Genomic DNA, 22,617 nt, shown 5'->3' with positions numbered 1-22,617 from the left:
TTAACGTAGTTCCCCAGAAACATGTATGTTCTTTTGCATGTGATCGTTGCGTGTAGAGACGATCTATGCTACTTCAGAAATCACATTTATAAAGTGGTAGTTATCCAGGAGATATGAATAGAGCGCCCGCGCGTCTATTGTACAAAGATGGGAAGAATATCATATATAAAATTACGGACCTTTACGTTTTCAGCTGCTCTTTTCAAAGCTTTTTCAGTGGGCTGTTGCAGAATTCTCTCCACTTTCTTTCATAAGTACACCATAATTACTTCCTCACCGTACGGGTATCTTAAAATTAAATGAATTGTGCAAATTGTTTTAAGGCCAAACAGAATTTTCCCCACTATAACACTGAATAAGTGCACTTTCGATCTTTTAAAAAATCACGAATTTATTCAAGAACTTCCTATTGTGTCTCCACTTATGGCCCTTTGTGAAATTCTTCAGACGCCATGTGCCCTCCGAGAAAATGGTTATTTAGGACGAATTCCATTAAAATCATTATTGAACTCGGGATTGTTTGGTTACGCATAAATGATAATGCTGACATACCTGAAACACCGAATCTAAGTATGTGAACAGGCCATACGCATATAGTATTTTCATTTCATTACAAAACACATGTTGCGAAAAAGCGAAATAATAGTTTAAGAATACGGCACATCTTGATAACGGCTGACAAGTCTTTTTCCTGCAAGTATTACACTGCTTCGATAGTATTACATATAATTCACAGGCACTGAAGGAAGCGTTGGGGCAATACAGAGAAGAAGGTGATCGTCAAAGTCTTGCTGTTGCTGCTGATCCGCATCTTGTATGCATCTTTTCCCTGTGTATATTTGTAAATCTATTTTATTTTGGCATACTCCGTAACGTTCATCTGGTTCCCTGCACACATGGGGCAGATCAAGGGCGCCCCGCCCAACCTCAACACAGAATATACCCAGACATACAATCGACCAATGCTTGCGAGCTATGCTCAGACCTAGCTGACTTGGAACATATGCTCTGGCGGTGCCCCGCGTTACACGACGGCGACGATGTCACGTCGACCAAATGGGAGGCTGCCCTAAGCAGCCCCGACCTTGAAGCACAGCTATGGGCTGTCCATCGGGCCCGCGACGCAGCAGAGAGGCTCGGCCTTTCTGTGCCGACGTGGGAGCGGCCCGCTACGTGCTGACGCGCGTTCCGAGGGACAATAATAAAGTTTTACCATACCATACCATACTACGTAACGTTGTTGAAGTATGATCAAACGCTTCTATGTGGAAGTTGTTTCACAGTGTAGTCAATTGGAGGCGACTAAGGAAACTCAAGTTAGTGCAATGTTGAACCAGAAGCTTGGCTTGAAACTTCACACAAGAAAGAAATGTCCTGATTTTAGAAAAAGGTTTGCTTGACTGTACCATATTTCGAATTTATTGCTGGCATGGTTGAAACTTGCCACGTTTTGTGAACACGTGCTTCATTATATTGTGTTACTGTTCGAAGAAGGACGTTGTGCAGTAATTATCTAAAAGTCATTTTAACTCAGAAGCACGATTTTCTGTGAGAAAAGGAATCTATGATGAACCACGAGGCTTGCCCACGTCACCACTCTTTTGAATCCATGAAATCACCAAGGAAAATGTACGTCATGACTGTATTTCCACATTTGTAATCGTTTGCAGTTTGTATTTCCGATAAATCCAGCAGCAAGTGTGCTTTCTATGGGATTAAGATACAATTAAGCCACATAGCATGTAATAATTAGGGCAAGAAAACACTAAACTACCAAGCACCTACAATTATCAATCAACTTTACTTGAAAATAAGCGGACTACTTTTATGTTAACTCTTTCTATTGACCAAAAACAACGCCTAGTGAACACGGTTTGATCTTGATTTTACTGGGCAGCTTACCTTCATAGATATATTGTTGACTTAGTTTTCTGTTGCTTCCAAAAATGGCAGTTTCGCTTGAAGGGCGAAGCATTGAAGACGGTAGCAACGTTAAGCGTCGAGCTCAAGCTCCTCAGAGGGTGTTGTAAGAATACGCGGGGTTGTCATGTTGGCGCGGCCCAGCACGCAAGCCAATTTCTTCTGAGCAGCATAAACAGCGCCCCAGCAGCTATTAGGTGTCTCAGAACGGTGGTGTAATCAGGAGCGACGCAGAGTAATTTGATGCACGTGTTGGTACATGTTTATGAGTACACGAAGACCTGCACAAATTAGGATAACGACAAGGAAGACGACAGGACGAAGACCCGTCTTGACAACAGGACGAAGGCTTATACTTGAAGCACCAGGACTTGTACTGCCGTCTTCCTTGTTTTTTCTTTCTTTCTTTTTCGTTTTGTGAAACTCTTTCTTGTTTTCAGGAGCGCCGCCACCGGCATGGCAGGCGTCGAATCTGCAAGAGGCACGAGATGACAAAGAAGGAAAATCACCAGCACTTGCAGCTTCAAGTGTGCTACCTGTTCCGCTTAGACTACGGTTTGCTATGCCCACAGTTGTTCAGCAGCAGCGCTAGTGTTTGTGCGCAGAGGGTCCTTCAAGCAACGAAAGGCGTGAGCATTGTGAAGGCATGAGAGGAATCAAGGAATCAATCAAAGATGAGTTTAATTGAAACAACTCAATAAATGTGTAAGAATAGTTAGACCAATAGCCTATGTGGTTAGTATATTGTTCAAACAGAAAATACATATCGTGGAGAAGCTGATGAGAAAAAGCGGAGAAGGAAGAAGTGAGAGTAAAGAAGGTAATCGCAGGGTTGGCCTCTTGTGTGCTTCTCTTTACAATGGCGCAGTCGCAAATAATTCTTCAACGACCTGATTTATTCCCGGGTTCTAATTCTTAAACGCAACACACTCGACACACAGCCCGGCGATTGCGTCCAAGCCTCATTCGTGGCTTCCGTCACCGGAAGCGCTCTTGAGAACGTCCTGCATCTCTCTACACTGACCTAACAGCTGCATGGTATGTCCAGCTCCATTGCTTCAGTCGTCCAAAGCGCCGCGCTTCCAAGGCGAAGTGAGACCACTCTACCGGAGCTTCACGGGCTCGAGGACGACCCCTTCGAGTGGGTAAGTACCGTGAACTACGTTGCCATTTCTGACGCCTGGGAGGTATTCTGTAAGAGCCCACGTAGTGGACTGTCCATTTAGACTGTCGACGATTGGCCCCAGCTGCACGAGTGAGTAGACTGGCTGGCTCCTTCTCGCTCGCGCAGCTGGAGCCAGTGGTGACATCTGTTAGCTGAGGGACTAGCTGCATCTGTCGGCAAGCGAGATAAATACTTCGAGCGACTGGCGAGCGAGGCGGGAAGAAGGAGATCACGTGACGACGAGCGTTCGAGGCGTGAAGACGCGGCCGCCGAGATGCTGATCTCGGCGGCCGCGTCGTAAATAAATCAAGTTGTTTTTGGTCATCGATCGTGTCATCATATGCGTCAACCACTGACACAGTCCAAACGGACAGTCCACTAGGTGGACTCTTACAGAATACACCACCCCCCCTCCTCCCCAGGAGAAAACACGAATAACCTTCCATCGCAGAAGGGCGTCTCGGTGGCGTGGCTTGAGCATGGCAACTTTTTGAAGGACCTAACTATTCTTCTTGGGCGAGCTGGAGTGCAGCGCTGCTATTTGTATTCAAGAACCTTCCAAACGCTTTTGGTATTCACTTCATGCAGATGAGAGCACGCCGGCAAGGCCCCGATGAAGACTTGGCGGTGCATATTTATGAGAAACGACGACCTTTAATGCTTGTAGCTTGACCTGGCTCTCACCAGTAGCCAGGACAACACGTCATCAACGGCATATATGACCCCATTCATAACGCCATCTTGTCAGTGTTACCATCGGAAACTGCACTGCATACTTTCGTTCGCACGACAGGGCACTTGGCAGATACGAGAACTCGCCGTCTGACAGCTGCTGTGCTCGAGCCTGATGTTCACGAGGCTTTCAGCCGGCGACGCGCAAATTTCTCCTTGGACGTCTTCGCCACTGTTCCAACGACTCTCCGAAAGCTTCACGACAACGCATGCAGTACCAGACACGCACACTTCGAATGCTGCTCGTCCACGTCGATTGCATCGGAGACTTAAGGGACGCTGGTAGACACCAGAGCTGAGCGTACATCACTGCTTCAACGGCACGCACCTTCCACTATTGATCCATGGACTGATACTCCTCTGCGTAGCCTTGGGGGCAGCGTACTACCACTTGGCGCCATGGATATCGAAATTCGTACTGTTGCGGGAAGCGAGCTTATGAACGCAGTCCCGGTCCTCGAGGACTTGCCAGCCAACCTTATTTTAGGTGCTTACTACTCGTTATCAGGGGACGTGCAGCTAACTACTGAATATGGTCAAGTCAAGCTCTGCTGAGCCTACCATCTAACCTCCATCGAATAGTGAACCTACGGCTTAGCCTCCTACCACGAGGCATGCTGAGGAGAAGCTCCCCTGGAACCATGCTGAGAACAAGCTCCCCTCAATTACGTAACCAACCTTACCGACTCAGTGCTGTGAAGTGAGCCTTCAATGCGGACACTCCTCTTCGTAACAGGCAGAATGAGCTTTTCGCTGGCACTACTGCTAATTTGCCCAAAACTCGCTTGCTTCTCCATCACATTCCCACGGACAGTCACCCGCCAGTATGCGTACCGTTAATACACCGCAAAACAGGAGCGAGCAATTATAATGTGAACAAGTATATGAAATGCTAGTAGCCGGCATTGTCTGGCCATCGCGTAGCCCTTGGGCTGGACCTGTTGTACTCATCCGGAAAAAGGCTGATACTCTCCGGTATTGTGTTGACTATCCAGAGCTGAATAAGCGTACGATATGCGACTTTTACCCACGGCCCCGCATCGATGACGCAATCGACACAGTACGAAAGTCTAGATACTTTTAGTCTCTTGATTTGCTTGCCGGATATTGGCAAATAAATGTCGCAGAAGAGGGCAACTTCAAAACAGCCTTCTGTACTCCTTCGGGAGTGTACGTATTTAATCGTATGCATTACCGGTTGCACACGGCTGCAAGCACTTTTCAATGCGCAATGAACACCGTGCTAGGTCCACTGAAGGATCAAGCCTGCATCGTATATATTTATGATATTGTAGCCATGGGCACAACAAACGAACAAACCTGCGGAACCTAGACGCTGTTGTATAAAGTTTGTATTATTCTGGCTTCAGATGAAGCGCGATAAATGTCAATGCGGACTCACTTCTATCTGTTTCTTGGGTTACAACATTTCCGAGCATGGCGTCCAACCGCTCCCTAGAGAGAGAAAAACTGGTAGCGAACTATACGACACTGACATGTGTCAAACAACTCTATTCGTTTCTTGAAACCGCGTCTTACTTACGAAAGTTTGTTTCAAATTGCGCATCAGCGGCAGCTCTCCTAACAGACCTCCTTAAGACAGGCGCAGTTTTTTAATGAGGTCAGCGCTAGGAAAACGCATTTCAGGTCTTGAAGCACCATATGACTCAATGTCCGGTGTTGACTAATTTCAATGAATAATGGACACCAAAGGTACCTACCGACGCCAACCAGGTTGGCCTTGGGTTCGTGCTTGTCCAGCGCGACTCGCGTGGAGCGGAGCACATCGTCGCTTACGCTAGTCGATAACTATCAGACACTGAGCGTCATTACCACTCTAACGAGCTCGAGTGTCTAGCGGTGGCCTGGGGTGCCGACTACAAGTGCAGACATTATCTGTTCGGAGGCAAAATCATAATTGTGACAGGAAATTCAGCGATTGCCTGGAGTTATCGAAGCTGCGCCTGAAACACAAATTCGCACGGTGGACCGTTCGCCATCAAGTGTTTAGCTACGACGTGCGACAGCGCCGGGGCTCTGAACCGGGCCACTGACGCTCCTTCTCGAAACCCGGGAATCGATGGCTGGCACAGAAACGGATATGGCTGGATAGTATTTCCCCAGCAAGACACCTCGAAGGCCCTACGCGAAGGTGGAGACCAGAATGAAACCACTTCGCTGGCGGTCACAATGACTCACTCCAAGTTTGTGATGCGGAAGGGAACTCCATACCGTCGCTACTGGTAACAGGATCGGGGAGACGAACGCCTCCTGGTCCTTCCCGTCCCTTTTCGCTCCCAAATATTGCGCGCTATTAATGACACACCCGAAGGAGGACACGCCGGCTAAATTCGATGCTGAGGAAGGCTAAAGAACGCTTCTGGTGGCCAAGAATGAAAAAGAGCATTCGCTCATACGTGGCGAGCTGTGAAGTGTGCCAGCAGCACAAACAATTAGCAGGGCGCCATCCTGGTTTTCTCACGTCAATTCCACTGCCAGGGGCCGTTTTCGACAGCGCTTGTATCGACGCCTTTCCCTACCACAGCAGTTGGGAACCGGTACATCACACTTGCCATTAGACTACTTGTTGCAACTCGTGGAGGTTGCTTTCGTGACTTCTCTCGCCACCAGCTTCGTCGTTGGTTTCCTGCAGCACCGATTCGAATGGAAGCCTGGTCTACCAAGAAAACTGACCTCGGACAGGGCAGCCACTTTCCGAAGCCGCCAGCTCCGGACCTATCTCTCTGCGGCAGGAGTCGAGCTCCACTTTGCATCAACCTACCATCCGCGAGCCAATGTTCGAACCGAAAAGACAAATGAGACCATCCAAGCTCGGTAGTGTCCGCACTACAAAAACAATAAACCAAGTGAAGCTGACTGGGACAAGCACATGCAAATAAGCAGCTGCGTATACCGTCAACACTTCATTTCAGAGCTATGCTTCGACGCCGCCATAAACAAGTGTGTACGGACAACTGCCGAAATCGAAACGATCACGCAACGTAGACAAGCCCGTATATGCTGGACACTCCGTGGTAAGACAGACATTGAACATTATACGAACCGAGGCACACAAGGGAACTGCCCGCACGCACCAGGTGCAGAAGCGCTATTAATTTCGCCGTCATAATCGAGCGCGAACGTACGAAGTCGCAGACCAGGTGTGGCGGCCAGCGCCGACGCGCAGTCAAGAGATTATGTGCAAAATATAAGGGACCTTCGGACCTTTCATGATCACGGAATGGCTGGGCCTGAATGCATGTTTGTGAGTTGTACAACTTACTAAAGTGTCCATGTTGAAAAAAGAGGTTCTCCGTCAGAACTGACATCGCGGTGCTTGCTTCGGTTCGTCTTAGCCAGCGCAGTGTGGCCGAGTGGGGGAAACTGAAGAGAAGCTGAGGAGTGGACGTGAGAAGTAAAGCAGGAAATTGTAGTGACGGCTTGTCTGTTTCTCTATATACAATATATAGGTCAATCAGGTACATAATTCTCGCTGGAAGCGACCAGTAAGGTCGCTATGGGTAACGCCCGGTGTTTTAGGCGTTAACACAAAGATGAGAATTGTTTCGAACAAACTCATGAGCGCGTCCCAGAGCAGGGCCCACGCTCTCCTCTCCCGGCGACCTTGAAGACGGAGCGTGCGCACGGACAGTAGGTTCGAGAAGGCTCGAGCTCTTTGAAGGAGACAAGGGGAAAAGAGAAGCAACTTAGAGCGCGCTTTGGCGCCCACTCCCTGTCGCAGCGCCTCCGCCCGTTGCTAGAATTTTCGGGCCATGTTATATAAGAACGTGCTCGGTTTGCGGCATGTTATTATTTGGTTTTTCGGTCAGCTAGGCTTCGAGCCGCGAATTAGACAACCCCGGCTTATGAGAAGTCGTTAAGGGTGAGCGTTGAGCTCAAGTGTTAAGCGCTGTGTCGTCCGCGTAGTGAACAAAAACCCCTTGCGGCAAAACCAACTTTATCGCGAATGGTCAGTAGAAAGCAGCTGTAATTATTATTTTATCAGAACTATCCTTCCAAAAATATGTGACAATTGGCCAGTAAGACGACTCTATCATTGCGCCTAGTTTCATTTACTTTTCATTATGAGGTAGTTCACAGTGATGTTGTAAAAGTTGTGTAATTCTCGTCTGCTGTCAATACATAGGCTCATAAGGGAGTGAAAGGAACAGCCCCATGTTCTTCTGCTAGGATAAAACTCTACTCCTTCCAAGTTTCATTAAGTTACTTAACGAAGAAGTACGCTCAATCGCAAATTACAAACAAACTTGTTTTGTTTCGTGCACTCCTTTGGACTGAGCCCAGTCAATCGTGCATTGGTTTGGCTCTGCTGTTCAACCGAGCACCGCAATGCGCAGAATGAATGATAATAGTTAGCTATAGGATGAAATAACGCTTAATTCTGCAACTCTTGAGGGAGCATGGTGAAGCGTCGTGAGGGGAGAGAAGTGGAAAGTGAAAGTGGACTGTGGAAGAGAGAGGGTGAGAGGTAGTAGATTCCTCCATGTTCAGAAGCGGACCGGTGGCAGTCCTCAACAAAGGGGTTAGCGTTGTAGCGGGCGATCACAAGGCGGCAATCCCATTTGCATCCACAAACTCCAGCAGGCTCGCAGAATGGTGCCGCGTCGGCCGTGGCCACCTCTGTCGGTAGAAGGTTCATCTGGGTCTATAGGATGGTTGACCGGACCGATCGAAACGAGAACGTGACGCGGTCAGTGGGAACGGCAACAATAGCCGTTCCCACGGAAAATATTTTTTTTGTCAAATTCTATTGACAAAAAAAAAATATTTTCCAGACCTTCCTATACAATAACTGAACTGTGTTGGTATGCTCATTTGGTGTATCCTTAATTTAATAAGAGTAGACCGTAATATATATCTTGATTTCTATGTGCATAAGTTACTAATAGCTTACTACATTCTTGCTATGTTACTCCAGAGCATGTCCAAAACCGTTTCTTCCTCCCAAAAATTTGTAAGCTATAGTATTTGTGAACAATTTTGAAATATGCGATATTGGATTCGATATTCGTTAGCACGTTTTTCATTCGATTCTATATATCTTGCCAAATATACTATTAGGCATTCGCACACACCTACGTATAATTTATACATACGGCCAGTATATACGCAATAAGAACGATTAGTGTCATGTATTGCAGAGAAAATAGTTTCTGCATAAACCTTATTATCGGCACATAATGTGGCAAGTATCCCATGATTGGAGGGGGAAAAATAGCGCGGTTATGTAATAGCAAGGGTTCTTGTTGATAACAACGATCCTGCCGCAAGTCTTTGATAACAACGACTGGGCCTACCCATTGACAAGTGAGAAATAAGGTGATTTGTTTAGAAGTACACACTTTGATCGTGTTTCAAGAGGCACGCGAATTCGCACGAGAGATCCGCAAGTAATTCAGCTTCAAACATTATTTCAAAGAGAATATATCACCGAAGGCCACTTTACGAAACCTGTGACATAATAGCTTATTCGCATTGCAGGTAAGATCTTTATTTCAATTCGGTGGTGGACATTGTTGTTGACACTTTCTTAATTTTGCGCACTTTCTTCTTTTGATTAGTACATACTAATAGGCGTTGAAATGTGCCTGACATATTGTATTTTAACAGATGATCGACCATCGCCAAGCAGTCCTTTTGCCCAGCCATTTAGTTCGCCGATGCCTACAGGGTAGTAATCAGGCACATCTCCTCTTTTTTCCTTGATTTTATATGCAAACCACCCGTCAAACTTAACTTGAGCGTGGAAATAACATGTCTGAAAAAAGCATAAAAAAGAAATGTCAGAATAGAGAAATGTAAATTTACTAAACTGCGCACGTGCCACAGGTTCCCGCAGTCAAGAGGCAGACAGGGACATTTTGCGCACAGAACACATGTTTACTTGAAGAACTAATGCTAAATAAAAAAAAAATGCCTCACGCAAATGAGTTATTTTATATCGAAATTCTAAAGTCAAGCAGACATTATCAAACGCGTACTTTTTCTCATTTAGCTCGCCCGTTGACACCGTAATAGGACAATAGGAGCGCTTTCATAAATTCGTACTTAGGTGTTCTCAAATAAGTTCGGCTGGGCATGTCCGGTTACCATTCATAATTCTGATGGAAAATTTATGTTTTGAAGCCTGAGTACCAAAGACAACAAAAAATTACGCGGAAACCATCGACAATGTGTGTGGATTATGTGTGTTTTTTCGCTCTAAATGTTTATTCATGCCAGTTGGAGCCCAGTGAATAGTACATCGCTTTTATATGTAGGACACAGTAATGAACAATGGCTGTTTTTGTTTCCCTGTTTCCTATATTTGTTCCCGGATGCGTACTGTAGCAATTCGTGACGTCAAGAACTGGAACAGCAGTACTAAAAATATGGTTAATTACGTTTCTTATTACTCGCCCAAAGTGTGTTTCATGCTGTTTTTTTTTAATGTTTGCACATGGTTGTGCTTGTTTTTCTTAAATTGCATGTATAATGTTTTTCTCGAACTTGCCTGCTTAATTTGCTTGTTCACGTTTCCCCTACTCCCTTTTCGTTTATTCTTACACTGTCCTGATTGCGTCGCTGGAGCGCAGATTGTACAGGGGTCAGGGCCTCAGTCAGGCGCTTTCTAGCGCCTTTAGTCCTGACCCTTCTGGTTTTCTGTAAGCAAACTGGAGAATTTGTGAATAAAAAAAAAGGTTCACCTTGTAATGTAAACCGAATAACCCGTACAAACAGCGAGCAAAAGTGACAGGGCTTAAATTTGGGCGAGTTAGATTTTAGCGGTACCATCATAGGTTTTCTTAGGTTCTCAAATTACGTCTATTGTTATAAATTAGGGCCATTTGCAGAAACCTATTGTATAATTTATTTGAATTTAGAATTGCAAAGCGACGAATGTTCTGGAATAAACCGCACCGCCGCAGCGACATATGGGTTGAATGCGTGCTAACTGTAGCAAGTTTTATTTCCTTTATGGTGTGAAAATGCTCTAAGATGCTTCTGAAGGCGCTAAATTAATAAAAAAAATTACCGATGATTACGATACTACCTAATGCGAATTTTGAGCGCAGCTGTTTAGGTGTTTTGGATTCGCGATATATTGAGGCAAACAATTTGATCCTGAACGACAGGGCCCTTGATCACGGCGGCGGCGCTGAGCCTCTGCTCGGGCAGCTCGATTAGCAGCAGAGGCAGACGCGGCATTTACAAGGTAGATGTAAGCTGGTAGCGAAGCTTCCATAGATGCCCACATCAAGGTCAATTCACATGGTCGCGAAGGCGAGGCTCAATACGGTTGCAAGACAATGATCAGCGACATCAATTATTGGTCGTGCGATTGAAGCGCGACTACATCTCGCGGGGAAAACACTAGTTGATCAAAATTATCCACCCAATACGCCTCTAATGGAAACATTTGAAAAGTACAGACAATTCCATTATAATAGGAAAATGTGAAGTCACAGGCTGTTTGCTTGCATGCCTGAATAATTATGAGTATGAAATAGGGCCGGCTTTCTGATCTTTGCTTGTGGCAATGCGTGCTGAGATATGCGGATACTGTATTACCATATTCAACACTGTAATGTCGTAAAAAGTCTCTTATGCGTAGCATAAAATGTAGTGGCTATCATCATCATCATCATCAGCCTATATTTATGTCCACTGCAGGACGAAGGCTTCTCCCTGCGATCTCCAATTACCCCTGTCTTGCGCTATCTGATTCCAACTTGCACCTGCAAATTTCCTAACTTCATCACCCCACCTATATATAGTTTTCTGCCGTCCTCGACTGCGCTTCCCTTCTGTTGGTATCCATTCTGTAACTCTGATGGTCCACCGGTTATCCATCCTGTGCATTACATGGCCTGCCCAGCTCCATTTCTTTCTCTTAATGTCAATTAGAATATCGGCTATCCCCGTTTGTTCTCTGATCCGCACCGCTCTCTTCCCGTCTCTTAACGTTGCGCGTAACCCGTTTCGTTCCATCGCTCTTTGTGTGGTCCTTAACTTGTTCTCGAGCTTTGTTAACCTTCAAGTTTCTGGCCCATATGTTAGCACTGGTAGAATGCAATGAATATACACTTTTCTTTTCAGCGACAGTGGTAAGCTCCCAGTCAGGATTTGCGATACCTGCCGTATGCACTTCAATCCAATTTTATTCTTCTCGTAATTTCCTTCTCACGATCAGGGTCCCCTGTGAATAATTTACCTAGATAAACGTACTCTTTTGCAGACTCTAGAGGCTGGCTGGCGATCCTGAATACCTTTTTCCTTTGCCAGGCTATTGAACATTATCTTTGTCTTCTGCATATTAATATTGAACCTCACTCTTACACTTTCTCGAATAAGGTCCTGAATAATTTGTTGTAATTCATCCCCATTGTTGCTGAATAGGACAATATCATCTGCAAACCTTCGGTTGGCAGATGATATTGACATATTCGCCGTTGATGAATATTGACGTAATCGCTGTTGAGTGTCGGCGCTTGAGCGACGCAAGTGCCGGCACTGCCATCTCTTGTTGACTTCGCTGCTTACTCGCACCGCGAGAGGAAACTTTAAGGCGCCGCCTTGCGTACATTCTACAAGCTTTTGTAATGCTTCTGTACAAGCTTCTGTAATGACGATGAAGTTACATATTTTTTTTCTGAATAAAGTACGTCGCATTCTGCCTGTCACAGTATCATAAGCATTTTATCCCCAATATCAGAAAAAGAAAGTTTCATTACAACTAAAAATTCACGCTTTTAATATATGTCAAAATATTCTCTGAACATAGCGAAAATACCAACACGGTTATAAAATTATCCATATATCGCTTTTTTTTTTCAAAGCCAGATAACTATAGAATATGCATAACACCGGTTACACGTTTAAGTGAACCGGTGAGCCGTTCAAATGAACCGTTTAATTTCAGTGAGCTGAGCCGTTCCGAGCCGCTCCCTGAAGTGAGCCGTTTTGCCCATCTCTAGTTGAGATCGCTTTCGAGATACGGCGCGGGCGGCAGCCCTCAGCCGCGAAAAGTACAAGTACGCAGTTGTTGGCAGAGTAGAAGTCGCGGCCCCTTCCTCCCGCGCTGCGTTCCCGCTTACCTCCTTTGGCGTGAGAGATTGAGTCGCCAGTTCGCCCTGCGCCCGGTCGCAAGATACGCATTTGGTGCAGCAGCCAAACGTCGCCTCCCCTCCCTCCCTCCCTCCCTGCCATCCCCCACGGCCTTTAGCACGACGGAAGAAGTGGCGTTTGCTCTTCGTCGTCCGTTCGCTCTCCGTGAAAGCGCGCGTCCCTCGCGCGCTTTCACTCGCACATACAGCATACGGCACGCGGCGACGATTTTATCGCCATTGGATTTCATACGGAACCTCACGGCCACGACGACAGCGACGACGACGGCGACGGCAGAAATGCGCTTGGAGTGTCCATATAATTGCTATCGCAATAACACGATCACCTCATCATGTTATACCGCCTTACTGAACAAAATTCTGTCTGTGTAATCAGATTGCTGTTATGACACCAGTGCATTCAAAAATCTATTTTTGTCGTTAAAACGTAAAAACTGTAATGACGAAGTTAGCACAAGTGTCGCTGTGGTCGCATGGCTCCTGAAGTGAGGAAGAGAAAGACGAAAGGGTCGGTGTCGCTGGTTTTGCCTCACGCTGGCGTTTGGCTGGAACTGCTCGGGTGCTCTTTGAGCTGGACTTAACGGGATTAAACGCCAATAAACCCCTTATCATTTGGTGGAAGTGCTGGGTATCCCACCTATCCTAACAACTCGCCCTGGAACTCCGCAGCCGCACTCTGCCCTCCGCTACCCCCACGACCATGCCAGACGACGCCGGTGAGCGACCCACTTCGTCAACTGTGCAAGTCACCTGTGGTGCCGTTCGTGAACGAGACCCGGCTGTGTTCAGTGGCACCGCTGATACCGACGTCGACGACTGGCTTTCGTCGTACGAACGGGTGAGCAACCACAACAAATGGGACGATGGGACAAAACTCACCAAGGTTATTTTTTATCTTGCGGGTGTCGCCCACCTCGGGTTCCGCAATCATGAAGCAACCATTGCGACAAGGAATGACTTTAAGACTGCATTCGCGGAGGTATTTCGCCGTCCTACGGTGCGAAAGCTTCGCGCTGAACAGCGCCTTCGCCACCGAGCGCAACAGCCGGGCGTGACTTTCACTAGCTACATCGAGGACGTCATAGATCTCTGCAACCGCGTGAGCCGAACGATGACTGAGGAAGATAAGATTAAAGAAATCCTCAAGGGCATTGAAGACGATGCTTTTCAGATGCTCATGGCCAAGAATCCTACCACCGTTGCAGCCGTAGTCACATATTGCCAAAGCTTCGATGAATTACGCCGGCAACGAGCGCTCGCCCCCCAAACTGTTCCTCAAGTGGCCTCCCTTTCCGGTTTGGTGACTGCTCACGGACAGGCTGATGACGGGTCTCTGCTGCCTCAGATCAAAGCCTTCATTCGTGAAGAGGTGGCCCGCCAGCTCTCGCTGCTCTCTCTCACCCAGGAGCCTGTCCAACCTTTGTCCTCGGCCGTGCAGCAGGCCATCCGCGAGCAGGTTGCAGAGGCCCTTCCACCAGTCTAACAGATTGCTGCACCTTTGACGTACGCTGAAGTCGTGTCGCGTCCTAGACCAACGACACTCCCCTACTCGGCGCCGCCACCGCGCATAGCGCTTCTCCCTGTCCCTCAAATGCCCCCTCAGTACTTCCGGCCACAAGATCCCTGGCGCACGCGGGACAATCGGCCGATATGCTTCTCGTGCGGTATCGCGGGACATGTGGCGCACTTTTGTCGCCGTCGCCTGCCACGTCAGGACGTCGTCGTTGAGCCACAGGTACCTGCATCCCACCAGCATGCTGATTCGAACCCATCGCCGAACTTCTGGACCGGTCGTCAGAACTTCAGCCCCCGTCGTTCACCATCACCGCGTCGCCGTTCGATATCGCCGATTTGTCGTCGCCCGCCTTCCAACGAGGGAAACTAAATGCTGCAGCTTTGGAGGCAAGAGCTGCACGCTTGTCGAAATGCCCAAGACCTCCGCTATCGCCGCAAAACATTATAGAAATACAGGTTGAAGGAGCCGCTACATTTGCACTCATCGACACGGGCGCTGCGGTTTCCGTCATACGTGAGACTCTTTGCCGTAAGATTAGGAAGGTCACCACATCACTTTCTGGCCTTGTACTTCGTACTGCCACCACGGAGCCCACGAACCTTCAGCCGCATGCACCGCTAGGATCGTTATTCAGGACATAGTTTACACAATTGAGTTCCTTGTTCTGCCTTCCTGCTCCCATGATGTCATCCTGGGATGGGACTTTCTGTCGCGCCACCGTGCCGTCATTGACTGTGCCCGTGCCGAAGTTGCTCTGTCTGTCGTTAACACCACTCTGCCTGCCGCCTCTCCTGCCCCCTTAAAGATTATTGTCGCCGCCGATACTGATCTGCAACCAAGTACTTCAACACCAGTCGCTTTGTTGTGTCCATCGGTGCCCGACGCCTCGGTACTGTTCACGCCTTCATCTGTTTTTCTTCACCGCAAATCTCTACCGCTTCCATTCGCCGTTCTTGACGTAACCGCTGGTACAACAGTTATGCTAGTGGACAACCCGTTCCAATACCCGCTGACTCTGCTTCGCGACGACTGCCTCGGCTGTGTCGAACCTATTGACATGTCTGAGTGTTTGGACGTTCCTGGCTCCTCTTCTGGCCTTTCGCTCGATGCCATGACACCATTTCCGAAAAGCTCCCGATTGGCTACCGAAGTCTTTGATTCATGCGTTGACGCCAACCTTTCCCTCGAGCACCGCGAGCAACTCCTGTCTCTCCTAGATACTTTCCGTTCTTCGTTCGACAGTACGGAACACGCCTTGGGTCGTACGAACAGTGTTTCCCACCACATCGACACCGGGTCCCACTCTCCCCTCAGACAACGCCCCTATCGCGTTTCAGCGGCGGAGCGTCGTATAATCAACGATCAAGTGAATGACATGCTCGAGCGTGGCGTCGTTCAACCATCCCAGAGTCCGTGGTCTTCTCCAGTTGTGCTAGTGCGAAAAAACATGGTTCTATTCGTTTCTGTGTCGATTACCGCCGCCTAAACAAAGTCACGCGGAAGGACGTCTACCCTTTACCCCGCATTGACGATGCACTCGATTGTTTACAAGGCGCTGAGTACTTCTCGTCATTGGACCTACGATCAGGCTACTGGCAGGTTCCCATGGCCGAATGCGATCGACCGAAGACAGCGTTTGTCACCCCTGATGGGCTATATGAATTTACCGTCATGCCATTCGGGCTCTGTAATGCGCCCGCAACTTTCGAGCGCATGATGGATAACATACTTCGCGGTCTCAAATGGAACATTTGCCTATGCTACCTGGATGACATCGTCGTGTTTTCTTCAGACTTCTCGACGCACCTCTCACGTCTCCACCAAGTTTTGACATGTCTTAAAAACGCTGGTCTTCAGCTGAATATCAAAAAGTGTCGCTTTGCAGCTCGCACCTTGACTATCTTGGGCCACGTTGTGTCCAAAGACGGCGTCCTCCCTGATCCTGCGAAACTTCGAGCTGTCGCCGATTTCCCTAAGCCGACGTCACTGAAGACCCTCCGGAGCTTCATCGGCCTTTGTTCTTATTTTCGTCGCTTTGTGCGCAATTTCGCGACCGTTATCGCACCTTTGACGCGACTTCTCACCATTGGCAGCGACATGTCTCACTGGTCTCGTGAATGTGATGACGCATTCCAGACGCTACGCCAGCTGCTCACAGCTCCTCCGATTCTCCGGCACTACGATCCCCGGGCGCCTACGGAGGTGCACACTGATGCAAGCGGCGTGGGCCTTGGTGCGGTGCTCGCGCAACGGAAGCCTGGCTATCACGAGTATGTTGTCGCCTACGCGAGCCGAACCCTCACAAAGGCCGAGACCAACTATTCAACCACTGAGAAAGAGTGCCTGGCTATAGTCTGGGCTCTTGCCAAGTTCCGACCCTACCTTTATGGCCACCCGTTTTATGTCGTAACGGACCACCACGCTCTTTGCTGGATTGTCGACTTTGAAAGATCCCTCGGGCCGCCTCGGTCGGTGGGCCCTGCGGCTTCAAGAGTATGATATCCAAGTGGTCTACAGGTCTGGCCGCAAGCATTCCGACGCGGACGCCCTTTCTCGCTCTCCTCTACCACCCGATACAGCGTCTCTCTCGGCACAGTACATCGTTATCTCAGCGCTCAACGTCGAGTCCATGCATTCGGAGCAACGGAAGGATCCGTGGATTGTTGCCCTTCTCGACCTTCTGTCGGATTCCACCGCCAATCCGCCCTCCCGCGCGCTCCGCCGTCAAGCCTCTCATTTTACCGTGCGAGACAACCTGCTCTACCGCCGCAACTATATACCGGGTGGTCGCAAGTGGCTTCTCGTAATACCTCGTCACATGCGCTCCGACATCTGCGCTGCTTTTCATGCCGACTCACAGAGTGCTCACGCAGGCGTGCTGAAAACTTACGCAAGGTTGCGCCAACGCTTCTACTGGCGCGGTATGTACAGCTTTGTCCTAAAGTATATCCGTGCTTGCGAAGCATGCCAACAACGCAAGATTCCTCCGCAACGCTCGACCGGCGCTCTTCAGCCTTTACCTTGCCCTGCGCGGCCTTTCGATCTGGTCGGCTCCGACCTTTACGGCCCACTCCCATGCACTACGTCTGGAAGCCGGTGGATAATTGTTGGTGTTGACCATCTTACCCGATATGCAGAGACTGCCGCCCTTCCTGCCGCTACAGCACGTGAGGTTGCTTTCTTCATCCTGCGCAATTTCGTGCTTCGACATGGCGCTCCTCGAGAACTCCTCAGTGGCAGAGGACGCGTCTTTCTTTCCCAAGTGGTCGAAGCTCTGCTTGCCGAGTGCCACGTCGTCCACCGTACATCAACTGCGTACCATCCGCAAACCAATGGATTAACTGAGCGCTTCAATCGCACTCTTGGCGACATGCTCACTGCATACATCGCGTCGGACCACTCCAATTGGGACATGGTTCTCCCTTTTGTCACCTACGCTTACAATACCGCGACTCAAGCAACCACAGGCTTTTCACCATTCTTTTTATTGTATGGACGAGAACCCTCGTGCACGCTCGATACAGTATTGCCATACCAACCTGACGCCTCTGAATATCGACCCATATCAGAAGTAGCCAGGTACGCTGAAGAATGCCGCCAACTTGCCCGTACCTTCACGACGGAAGGTCAAGCCCACCAGCGGAATCGACATGACACCGACCTGAGCCCTACCACTTTCCATGTTGGCTCCCTCGTCTGGTTGTGGATTCCACCTCACGTTCCCGGTCTTTCGTCTAAGCTGCTGGCTCAATACCACGGACCCTACCGGATCGTCACCTGTACATCTCCTGTAAACTATGTGGTCGAACCTCTCACGCTGTCTGACGATCTGCGGCGTCGTGGTCGCGAGAACGCACCTCAGCCGGCTTAAACCGTATTACGATCCCTCTATCGTGTCGTCACCGTGAGTCGCCAGGATGGCTAGTCTTCTCTCGTGGGGCCATTGTAATGACGAAGTTAGCACAAGCGTCGCTGTGGTCGCATGGCTCCTGAAGTGAGGAAGAGAAAGACGAAAGGGTCGGTGTCGCTGGTTTTGCCTCGCGCTGGCGTTTGGCTGGAACTGCTCGGGTGCTCTTTGAGCTGGACCTAACGGGATTAAAGCCAATAAACCCCATATCAAAACATACGAGCATTCCTTCGATTTTCTGTCCGATGTTGTGAGAGTGATACATTCCAAGTTATATTAACTATACAAGCCGATTATCAAGACAGATTCTCGAACTATGTCGATATGTGGCCTGCGTCTTTCAGATAACCGAAACTCTCTTGTATGCCATGAGGCAGATATGTAGCATGATTTTGTTCAAGGCAACGTAGGCACACTGCGGTATTATTAAAATCATTTGATTCCTGGTATACTATTATAAAGGCTTAAAACACTCAATGTGCCGTTCTGCCTCTAGGATATAATTAAATCTTGGTTGGCGATCTTTAAATCTCACCTTCCAGGCAAGATGGCCTTCACCCAGAAGCTGCATCATATGTAATGCTCACCCGCGCTAAAAAGCTAGGCGCATCTGAATCAACTTAGGCCTATGCTGTGTAATGTCACACCAATACTGAAAACGCACTTGTCCCACTGCACATGCTCTTACTACCAATTTAATGCCAGCGGTTGGTAAACGACCCAGCGAAATTTAGACATGAATAGCACACACACACACAAAAAAATAATAGCTTACCGTATGTCGGGTGTACGCCACTCTCATAACGTTTAACCCCAGCCGCTGTGGTCTCGTGATTAACGTTGCATTGTTCAGGTCCAACAGAAAGGTTTCGTTCTTCAAACCGACGTGCGTAACAGTAACGTTAACTAAGAGCTGAAAAGGACTCCATATGCCATCATTAAATGTCCATGTAAATCTTTCCCTGCAAACTCTATCTTCTAGTCCTTGAGGGCGTTTGCAATTTTCGTCCTGGTGAAATTCTTCTACAGTCCCTCGAATTGGATGCCTGCAAAAAGAAACCATTGCAATAGAATTAACCATGTCAAGCACCTTTTAGCGAAGCGTTTGATGATAAAATTGTAATAGTAGTTGTACTACTTATAGTGTGAGGAGCCACACAGCGCGCGACACCTCCAGACGGTGACATGTGGCGGTAACGGCTTGGTCTGTGGTGGCATTTTAAGCAGCAAACGCTGTGAATGCGACGGAACCTGTTTATTTTTTGATGTCATGAATGAGCTCCGATGGCAGCACGCTGAAGTCGATGCTCTTGCGGATGATCAGGATGTCCTCAATACGACATGCATTAGGTTTGCCTGCATGCTCGACAAATGTCTATATTAAACTTTGTACAAAGCGCGGGTGAGCATTACATATCATGCAGCTTCTGGGTGAAGGCCATCTTGCCTGGAAGGTGATATTTAAAGTTCGCCAACCAAGATTTAATTATATCATAGAGGCAGAAGGGCACATTGAGTATCTTTTGTGGGTTCTCCTATTGATTAAAAGTGTAAAGGCCTTTATTAGACACCAGCCGTTTGGGCCGCCCGTTCTTTGACGGTCCGAGCTCTCAGCACGAGCGGCGTTTCTCGAGGAAAGCGCAGGAGGGATCGACCCACTAGAAAGGGCTGGAGAGCGTGACCCGCTATGGCGTTCGTATTCTTCGCTACAAAAGTATTAACGCCATAGTATAGTTGTCCAGCCCGTCCTCCCATTGTCTCCATACTTGTATAAGCCTGTGAAGACTTCTAACTGTCCTAACTGTCCCTACGAATGTTGCAAGAAAATGAAGAGACAACAGCAGTGCCTCACGGGTCCTGTCGTCTTGGCAAATGTCAGCGGTGGGGGGAAGCGTGACCATAGAACGAAGCTCCAGGCAGAAATAGGCGAAGGATATGGGAAGCGACAGTTACCTCTACCAACTGTGAAAGCACCGTTTATAATGGAGACATATCAGGCAAAGCGACGAAGAATACAACCAAGAAAGAAATGACAATGATTTTATACATTAGAAAGATGAGGTCTAGGGGTAAAGCGCACAAAGATTTAAATACGCGTAGACTAGTTGTTGATTGTTGTTGCTCGTCTTAAGCTGCTATTGCTAATGGGCTGAAAACGACGTTCATGAAGAGTTCATAATACCAGCCCACCACAAGAGCCATTATCTTGAACGACATCATGACATATAGGTAGACATAAATCTGACCTGCAGCACACGTTGGGCCAGGTCAAAAAAAAAAAAGGTGAAAGCTTGCAGTACGCCGCGCAAAGTTCAAGACACAGCGAAGCTGGCCGTTTGATTGCGTTTTTTGGTTGTAGCTAGGTTGAACTTGGCTATGTCTAGGTTTAAACTTGGTTGTACCTGTATCGTATCCGCACGTGTGCGCGCTTCTGCATGCGCACAAGTTATTATTGATGGAAGCCAAACCAACACCCATGTCTTTATCAACGAACACACCCCCTTTTCCCTCTCCCTGCAGTAGTATATTAACCGCATTCAATAAACAACGTTGTTCACTCTTCTATTGCTGTCCCGGCGTTTCACTTCGGCACTTAGATGCCGATACAGTAGCTAGGCCTATACTCGTGTAGCTAGGTTGAACTTGGTAGTAGCTAGGTTTGGCCTTGGCTGCGCCTGAGTTGATCTTGGATATGCTAAGAGCTCTGCAAGCGTGTTTGTATAACGTATAGTGGGTATGACACTCTCCTTCAGACCATCGGTACCCGGGTTGAAATCCCTCCTCGCCAAGAAAGTTTAAATTTTTTTCTTTCTCACTGTCTTTCTCTCTTTCTTTCTCTATTTCTCGCTCTCTCCTTCTATCTTCTTCTTTCTGGGGTTTTACGTGCCAAAACCAGTTCTGATTATGAGGCACGCCGTAGTGGAGGGCTCCGGATTAATTTTGACCACCTGGGGTTCTTTAACGTGCACTACAACGCAAGCACACGGGCGTTTTTGCATTTCGCCTCCATCGAAATGCGGCCGCCGCGGCCAGGGATTCGATCCCGCGATCTCGAGCTCAGCAGCGCAACGCCTTAGGTGACTGAGCTACCCCGGCGGGTCTCTCCTTCTATCCTTTTCTTTTTCTCTGTCTCTCCTTTCTTTCTCTCTCTCTCTCTCTCCTTCTTTTTCTTTCTCTCTCTTGCTCTAACTTTCTCTTTCTCTCTCCCAAAGGAACTTGTGTTGCAATCGTCAGTACAATGCAACCATATGGTTCCCATAAATGCACGGTCTGCACGCGTGGGTCTATAGCGCAGTGGTTATGACCCTCGCCTTCGAACTGTGGGTCCCCGGGTTTGAGTTCTGCCTTGCCAAGAACATTCATTTTGCTTTTATTTATCTATTTATTTCTCTCGGGCGGCAAGCGAGGACGCGCCGGGATGACGTCACGGCGCATGCGCAGTAGCGCGCACCTGGCGGGAGCTCGGTGGAGTCGTGTCTGTGTAGCGTCGCCTGGTTGCCATGTCTACGGCACGGCAGTTTCTTGATGCGAACCACAAATTAGGGCTGGCTTAAACAGCTTCGCTGTTAAACAAGTTCGGCAGGTGTTACACTCTTGTAACATAATAAGGCGAAAGCCTGCTGCACATTTGGTAATACATGAAATTATACAATCGGAGTGAAACTCCTTTCTAAGGCATTTTGGTAATGCATAAGGTTATACAATCGGGGTTACACTTCTTGCAAGGCATAACGAGCCGCAATGGGAATTACACATGTGACACTATGGTGACCTTTCTTTTCAAAGCAACTAATTTACTTTGCTTACAGGAACTGTTACGTCCAAAGCCCGGAGACAAACGTAGAACAGTAGCAAGCACTTTATTGCTACATAGTGCCGCAAGTACGACGGTACAAAAGGAAGTGAACAGTGAGCGGGGAGGCAGCCGAGACATGCCAGCTTTATAGTTATCGCAGTCGGGTCACATGATTACTGGGCAGCTTAGCTGGCCGCTCTTATCAAGAACACGTGGCGCTATCGCATACATGACAGGAACCTCCCTGAGAAATGTGGCATCAATCCGAGAATTTTTTGCCGCGTCGGCCACTTCTCGTCACGGCGCAGTTTCGCCAAGACCGCGCCAAGGGCACCCCCAACATAGACACCTAATGCTTTCGCCTTAATAAACCCTATTATGCCGAAGACGATGTCAACGAGATATTACGCGAAAGCTACAGGCAAGGTCCAATGTCGCACGAAGCGTTGATCA

At 48.2% G+C, this 22,617-nt stretch overlaps 1 protein-coding gene across 5 annotated transcripts in view; it reads right to left on the bottom strand.

Moving 5' to 3' along the window:
• Positions 1-9,347: 9,347 nt before the first annotated feature.
• The window catches only part of LOC119450612 (uncharacterized), a 107,964-nt gene continuing 94,694 nt past the window's right edge, over positions 9,348-22,617 (bottom strand). For 4 of the 5 annotated variants that reach the window (XM_049666026.1, XM_049666027.1, XM_049666029.1 and 1 more), the window contains exons 4-5: positions 19,144-19,414; positions 9,348-9,596 (exon numbers count right to left, since the gene is read on the bottom strand). In XM_049666026.1, the coding sequence (XP_049521983.1) occupies positions 9,396-9,596; positions 19,144-19,414 (472 nt within the window). In that variant the 3' untranslated portion in view covers positions 9,348-9,395. The remainder of the gene's footprint in view (positions 9,597-19,143; positions 19,415-22,617) is intronic. The other variant, XM_049666030.1, reaches the window with a different exon arrangement.

The sequence above is a fragment of the Dermacentor silvarum genome, chromosome 4 (genome assembly GCF_013339745.2).
Source record: "Dermacentor silvarum isolate Dsil-2018 chromosome 4, BIME_Dsil_1.4, whole genome shotgun sequence".
Lineage (NCBI taxonomy): Eukaryota > Metazoa > Arthropoda > Arachnida > Ixodida > Ixodidae > Dermacentor > Dermacentor silvarum.
Note: the sequence above shows the minus strand (reverse complement) of the source record. Positions and strands in the feature narration are given on the sequence as shown.